This window comes from Pteronotus mesoamericanus, unplaced genomic scaffold, assembly GCF_021234165.1.
Source record: "Pteronotus mesoamericanus isolate MK-2021 breed Mesoamerican mustached bat unplaced genomic scaffold, CSHL_Meso_final contig_73, whole genome shotgun sequence".
Taxonomy (NCBI): Eukaryota; Metazoa; Chordata; class Mammalia; order Chiroptera; family Mormoopidae; genus Pteronotus; species Pteronotus mesoamericanus.
Window position 1 is genome coordinate 267,526 of NW_026555245.1, and position 8,013 is coordinate 275,538.

The 8,013-nt window shown below is 50.2% G+C and overlaps 1 protein-coding gene across 1 annotated transcript; it reads left to right on the plus strand.

The window, feature by feature from the left end:
- Positions 1-5,525: 5,525 nt before the first annotated feature.
- On the plus strand, positions 5,526-7,807 carry LOC129078383 (C-C motif chemokine 19-like). Its single transcript, XM_054583223.1, has 4 exons — positions 5,526-5,822; positions 6,992-7,118; positions 7,328-7,421; positions 7,511-7,807. The coding sequence occupies exons 1-4, from the start codon at positions 5,759-5,761 to the stop codon at positions 7,535-7,537; spliced, it is 312 nt and encodes a 103-aa protein (XP_054439198.1). The 5' UTR covers positions 5,526-5,758; the 3' UTR covers positions 7,538-7,807.
- Positions 7,808-8,013: the final 206 nt, after the last annotated feature.

Here is an 8,013-nt window from a genome sequence, read left to right on the forward strand (position 1 = left end):
AAGCTCCTTACCTTCCTACAAACCCACTCCCTCGTCGTCATTCACATCTTGGTAAAGAGAACTCTATCCACACATGGCTCAAGCCAAAAACGTCGCCATCTTCTTGCCTCTTCATACTTTCGCATTTTATGCTGACTCCCTTAGCAAAGCCCATTGGCTCTGCCCTCAAAATATTTCCAAAATCTGACCGCTTCTCACCAGCTCTCACCAGCTCTCAGCAACCTCACGTCCACTCTGAGTTACTGCCTCAGACCTGGTCTTAGGCTTCCATTCTTGCACCCCTTTGACCTATTCTCCGTCTGACCGCCAGAGGGAGACTTGTCAGGCACAGGTCGGATCATGTTACACCTCTGTTCAAAACCCTCTAAATATTCCCCATCTCCTTCAGAGTAAAACGCAAAGTCTGCCAAACCCTACACTATCTGGTCCCTATTGTTATCTGATAACATTGACCTCCTTTCTATTCCTCAAATACACCCTTGCCTCAAGGCCTTTACACTCACTGTTTCCTCTGCCTAGAACATCTTCCCCAGATCTTGGCATGGCTCTCTCCCTCACTTTCTTCACATCACCTCTCTGCTCACATGTCATCTAAAAAGTCTTCTCTGACCACCCTTCCAATATTCCCTGTCCCTCTAGCCTTTTCTATTTTTCTAATAGCACTTACTGCCATCTGACATACTGTATATGTTTCTTGTTTGCTCATTACCCGTATCTCTCATTTGAATACAAATCTGCAAAAACAGAACTGTCTGTTCATTTGTCTCTTTCTTTTTTTTACTGCCATATCCCGGTGCCAAGAACAGTGTCTGGAACATAGAAGCCTCTAAATAAATATTTATTGAGTCAATGTGGTACAAACTCCTCTGGTATTATTTCCTGGTTTTCATTATTCCACTCTTTCTTGCTAATTCTCAGGCTCTTTCGCAACCAGCTTTCCAGGCAATTAACCAAATTTTAATGGAAACCTCTCTAGCTCTGCACTGTATTCTTCTTTTTTTCCTTTTAATCCTCACCCGAGAACACTGTTTCACTGTGTTAGAGAGAGAGAGGAAGGGGGGAGACAAACATAGATGTGAGAGAGAAGCGTCCACTGGTCGTCTCCCATTCACGCTCAGACCAGAGAAGGAACCTGCAACCTAGGTATGTGCCCTGACCAGGAATCGAACTTGCAACTCTTCAGTTATGGGTCAACAGCCCAACCAAGTGAGCCACGATGGCCAGGGCCTGCGCTATATTCCTGTATTACTCAGGATCTTAGTGGGAAACAGAGGGCATGCTCAATAAGGTTTAACGGAAATGAATTTACTGAAGGGACCACTTACAGAAGAGAGGACAGCTTTGGTTGCAGGCACTGCAGCCACTGCACGTGATTAATATAGCTTCAGGCCTCAGGCTCAGACCTCCTTCCTGACAAAGCGGACATCATGTGTACTGCCTGAACTTCTGCCCACGGTGAAGACTTCCCTTCACCGCTGGCTTTCAGGGCCAGTCCTGACTGTAAGCAACTATCTACTTCTGATCATGCCAGCATACCTTAGAGACCCATCTGAAAGACAAGACCGTGCTTTACTCCCTCTGTTAACTGTACAAAACTTCTCCATGAAGTCGTAAGTATGATCAAAAGAAGAGGAACACAACAAGTAAGGATCTGAGCCACCCGCTCACGCTTTTACTCATGCCTTCTGAAACTTCAAAGGCCTGGTCTCCTACGTACAATGCCCTTTCAACAAGGGAATGCCCCTGTGCACACCCAGCTGTGTGATTTGCTATCGGTAACACCCTTAGGTTGCATTGTCACCGGGTGATCACCAGTCTGAGTTTCACACCAAGGCTTCAGGGCAAATCAGGAGCTGGTTTGCAAATAGGAAACACTCAAGCAGAACAGGTGTGGCCTTGCTCCAACACCCTAAGGGGCTTTGCTATAGTTCTCCTATGGAGACTCCTACAGCACCCTCCTCTGCCACAAACAATCTGAAGTTCCCTGGGCTGAGAACGCATGAGGTTCAAGCAGCAGTGCAACTCTCCCTGGAGCATAGACCTGCTGCAGACCCCTTCCTTGCTCCGGGCCTCATTCAGAACAGCTTTATGCCATATCCAGTAAATATCCTGCAGCAGTGAACCTAAATACGGTATAGGTTCCCAAAATCCTTGTGCCTCGTCCTTCACAGCGAAGGTGCAACATGCCCCGGCCCATTGTTTTTCACCTCCTTCCTACCTCTAATAGCCTGGAAACGTTATCTATGTGGCAGGATCCTAAATTTTTGGAGGATTTCTTTCTCTCCCTCTGGCATACATGGGTCTGCCCAAGGCCTTTACGGTTATTGCCATTTCATGCACCAGGAAGCATAATGTCATCCGTTTAAAGGACCACTTTGATATTCTGTGGGATATAAAGACTATATCACGATAGTCAGAGCAGGAAGGTGGCATATCTGAGGTAAAACAGTGAAGGTGTATTGCTGTCATTCCAACAGAAAAGGAGCTGATATTGGTGGTCTTTACCTGATGGCATAGAAAGAAGGCACGCGCTAGATTAGTTGGAATGCACTGGAACAAGGGCTGCAGCATCTTTCAAGGCTTTCTTTGGTGGTGCTCTAATCCACGCAACTTCTCTAGCAACGCAGCACTGCTTCAAGTTTACTATTAGAGGCAGGAAGGTGGTGGGGCAAGCACTGACAAAGGACTTCCACTTGGCCCTTCCTACCATAATTTTCCTCACCCGATGGTCAAGGAACCAGTGCGGAGATATTGTTAATTATGAGATATACCTTTTCCCACATACATTCTGAAACTAGAGAAATAACGCCTGGACAGTTCTTACAGACTCACTTTGAGATGGGTCCGGGCCAAGATCCTCCCATCACTCGACTTCCATAAGCCCTCATTCTGACTGGTAGACCACAATGGTGTTTTGGGTCCCCAAGACTATTATCGCACTACAGCATCTAACAATAACCCCGCCAAATGTCTGACTATTTCCTGTTCCCCATTCATAGTCACCCTGGCAAATGGCACCAGATCTCTCTGGGGAAGGCATAGGCCCGTGATTCTCAAAGTTTAGGATATGTCAGACTCACCAGGAAAACATAGGAAAACAGATTGTTGGGCCACTACCAGAGATTCTGACTTAGTAGAGTGGGAGCAGAGCCCAAGAATTTGCATTTCTGGCAAGTGATGTTAATGCTGCTGATCCAGGAACCACACTTTAAGAACCACCAACTAAAAGAAAGATTTATACAATCTGCCAGCAAAAGAAACTCAGGCCTTCCCACATACCCCCCACCCCCCCACATCAACCCAATCAAGGGCTTCAGGTCTGGGGAACTGACGTACGGAACTGGCTAAGTCCCCAGTAGAACTTGAATCAAGTTTCCCCTCACTAGACGGAGACATTTTCCACTTTGCGGGCCAGGTAGCCCATCAGTAAACTGTCCACCTATTTTATTCCTATGAGCGCTGTAACCAATGAGCTACCACCACAAATCCCTGTGGACAAAGCACGTTGATTACCACTGGTCCCTGTAGCTTATATAGTAATTTCATTCACCTTAGTGCTCATGGGTAGGTGCCAGCATCTGGCCTCTACCACTCAAGGATTCCATATTCCTCTTTAAACAAGATTGCCCAGTCCCATCTCCAATGTTCATGCCTGCCTACTAAAGAAGCCTCAACAGAGCTTTTCAGAGAAGTTAGTGTTCCCCTCAGCGAGGATGTCTTACTCTCTTGGAGAAGGAAGTATCCTTCTGGGCCCTTAAGAGGTATCCGATTAGTGGGTACGCATGGTAGCTGTACTCCAACATTTCCATCTCTCGAACCTTCCTCTACTTTGTCGAAGGCAGCACTGGCGTCACCTAGAAGTTTGCTAGAAATGTAACAACTTAGGCTTTACCCAAGACCTGCTGAATCAGAGTCTACAGTTTACCAAGACCCCAGGATGAATCATCTGCACCTCAAAGTTTAAGGAGCACTGTTCCACAGCATGATGTCACTGAGGTTCTAGCATCTCAGCCTCATGGAGCATATTGAGCCCAGGCCTCCAGGACCAATCCAACAGACTACGAACACCACTCCCAGGTGCTCAGCTAATACAGTAATACACAAATCCTGGGTGAAGGCACCCATATCAGTAAATGGGTCCTCACTGCTCCCCAGGATTATCCCAATATAGTCAACAACTTCCTGCAGAAACTGGATTCTTTGCACGTGGTCACACAGGTAGCAAGTGGTAGGATCTGAATCCCAACCAAGGCATGCTATCTGTGGAGCCTTACTCCTCTGGCCTGGTCTATGATCAATACACAGATGGCAGATAGGCAGGACGGGACAGTAGGACAGTGCAAATTGTACAACAAAAGACACCTGCATTCAAGGCACTTGCTGGCTGTGTGACCTCGTGCTCTGAGCCTCATTTTTCTGGTTTAAAACATAGATGACAATAAGGTGATAATAAAAATGACTATAAATTTCTTGGGAAAATGAAGCAACATAATAGTGATAAAGTCCTTGATACAGAGCCTAGGACGTAGCAAACAAACACAAATACTATTACTACTAATATTATTTTTAATGGGTGAAAAGAAAGACAAGTTAAAAACATAGGAGGGACTCATCACACCCTCGAAATGAGGGTCCCGAGCTTAGGCGGGGTGGTTGAATGGGTATCCCATATATTCATCTCCCTTTCGAGGCGTTCTCCTCTGGCCTAGCTCGGGTCTTTCTCGTAAGGATGGGAAATCGCTTGTCCCCCTTCCACATCTGTCAGTTCCTTGAAACTTGGGAATTTGTCTGAACATGAGCTGGCCAGCCCTTCTCCTTAGAAATCCCCTCTTGGTTTCCAGGATTGAGAGAAGGGGACAGATGAAGGGGGCTCTTCTGGGCCAAGACTCCTCCAGCTGTTCCACTGACCCAGGTGCTGAACATAGGAAAACCGTAAACGCAGGAAGGGGCAGAGCTCTCTGAGCCAGGGACTGGAGCCTCCGAGGCCTAAGATGTGGGTTGGGGGTGCTGGGCCTCCCTCCAAGGAACATTCCCTTTCAGCTCTGCTTGTCTCAAGGGAGGGTTCCCAGGTGATGATGGGCAGGCACCGTGATGTCTTGAGGGGCTACCACAGGCTCCGTGCTTGTTCGGGTGGTACCAGTGAGCCTTCTTTTCCACCTGCACCAGAGACAAGAATCGCAGAGAACACAAGAGGATGCAGGATAAACCTAGGAAAGGGGGCACTAAACCTCGCTTTGAACCCTCCCCCAATTCTGACCACGACCCCGGAGGCCAGTCCTGTGGTTGATAACGCAAATGCCACCAATGAGATGATAGTGCCCGGCCTCTGAAAGGAGCTGGCAGTACAGTGTTTCCTTCACTTCGCTAGACTGCAGACCGCTTGGGTTCTCACAGCTAAAGCCAAGGAAAGCAGCAGAGTGGGAGGCTGCTGGAAGGGGGAAGAGGGAGGGCGGAGTCAGGTTCCCAGAAAGAAGCAAGGGGCAAGGGAAATCCAAATAATGAATGTGAAGGGGGGGTTTCTGAGCACAAATAGTGAAAGTTCCTCTGGGCCATAAATAGGCGGTCAGCAGTCCAGCCTTACACAGACGTCCGTCCTCACATTCCCAGAGCCCCACAAACCTGGCAGGGACTCCGGGACATTTCCACTCCCACCCGAGCCACTCCAGGCCAAGCCTCAGCCTCACACAGCCTGCTGCACAGGATCAGAGTCTCATTCCCACGCACACACTCGCTCTCAGGCAGCCTCCGTCCATCCGCCATGGCATCCTCTGCAGCCACACTACTGGCCCTCATCGGCCTGCTGATCCTGTGGACCTCCCCCGGTAAGGCGGTAAGGCGGCGGTGGGAGGTGGCCGGGAGAGGGGCTCGGGGACAGGGGCTCGGGGAGCAGTGCAGGAGAGAAAATGTCTAGATCTCAGACTGCTTGGCACTGGACGTGCAGGGCACTGAGAGTTAGGTCGGCACAGTTCAGTGCCCCTGGGGGTGCCCTGTGTGTACGCCCGCGAGTGTGGGTGCGTCTGGGCCCCTGAATTCCAATGGGGGTCGGTCTCTGGGTGTATCTCAGGGCCCCTGGCTGCCCGTTGTTCTGCAGGCTCTACCTCTTACAGCCACAGTTTCCCAGGCAGAAGAAGAAAACACTATATATTTGCTTATCGTGGGGAGAATAAAAGACACTGAGGCGGGGCTGAGAGTCAATATATTTAACAATTCCTACGTCCTCTAACCCAGCCGCCTGCCACCTCACACGCACCTCTCCCCCATTATTCCATGCTGTGACCAGCACTAACTATTAATTGAAATTGAATTTACTGAGGTCACATCGGTTTGCCAAACGATACGGGTTTCACGTGTGCACCTGTATAAAACATCATCTGCACGCTGCATCAGGCGCCCATCACCCCAAGCAAAGTCCCTTCCGACCCCTTTATCCCCTCCTTTGCTCACCTCCACCCACCCCGTCCCCCTTTCCCTCTCGCTATCACCACACAGCAAGGATTGACCTGGAGACTATTACGGTCAGTCAAGTAAACCAGGCAGACAAAGACAGATACCATAGGATTTCACTTACATGTGGAACCTAATGAACAAAAGAGTGAAACAGAGGCGTGGGTACATGGCAGAGACTGACAGCTGACCGAGGGGAGGCGGTTGGGGGCCTGGATGGAGGAAGGTAAAGGGATTGACCAAAAAAAAGGTATACATACCACATAGCAGTAAGTCTTCATTTGTGGGAGACAGGCTGGGGTGATGGGGCACCAGCAAGGCCTCCGTGGGGCCCAAAACTGTGACTGTTTAACAAACAGCCTAGAGGTATTTCAATACATTTAGCAACCAAGAGGGCCATGTTGCGCAGACTGGATAAACATCGGGTTCTCTGCCTTCACAAATACAGAGGTGTCCTGGGACCCACTTAGGGCTGTGGTCTCCCCTACTCAGGGTCTCTTCATTCTAACACTACCTCCTTTCACCTATCACCTATTGACCGCCCCAGCTCAGGGTGGTGCCAATGACGCAGAAGACTGCTGCCTGTCTGTGAACGAGCGCCCGATCCCTGGAAATAAGGTGCGATCCTTCCGATACCTCCTCTACAAGGATGGCTGCCGAGTGCCTGCCGTTGTGTGAGTTCTGGGGAGGAGGGCATCTAGCCTCATCTCCCCGGTCATCCCCGACTTTCTTATCTCTCCTCTTGCCAAGACCACCCTCCTCAAGGGAGCCCCTGAAATAGGTTTTCAGATGTGACCCTCAGCCTCAGCCCCTCATACCGGTACCCGCCAGGAAGCTGAGTTCCAGGGCTCCATGCTCTCTGACCTCTGACCTCTGACTCCAGGTTCACCACACTGAGAGGTCACCAGCTCTGCGCACCTCCGGACCAGGCCTGGGTGCAACGCATCGTCTGGAGACTGCAGAGAAACGCTGCCAAGGCAAGCCTGCCCTCCCCAGCCCTGCCTCCTCCCTCTGAGCAACGGCCCAGGACCCCAGCCCCTGAACTTCTCTCTCCTTCCGCCTCCAGAACAAGCTCAGAGAACGTCACCCATGACAGCCCCCAAGAGAGCCCTGTGTCTCAGTGAAGGACGGGAATCACTGCCACCCTGGTGAACCAAGGACTAGAAGAGAGTACCAGACTATCGACTCCTCCACAACCAGACCTGAGCAGGGCCTGGAGTGTTGGTGTGAATGGGAGTGTGAGTGTGAATATGAGCAGGAGAGCGAGCGAGAGGGTAAATGTAGCAGGGGCACAGCTTCTCCACACCCAGCCTGCAATGCTTCCAATAAAGCCCACTGGTACCCACCGATTTGCCTGTTTGCTTTCTGTCCAGGACCATGATAGGAAGGGGGAAGTGGAATGGCAGGATCTATTTTACACTCCACAGCATGAGCAAACCTCTCACCAAACTCCACCTAGCCCCCTGTCTCCTCAGGATAAGGTCCCACAATCAGGATCCACCTCCTGTCTCCTCAAAACCCCGTCACGCTCCAAGGTTCAGCAGCACTCGACCTGTGTCAGTGCCCTGA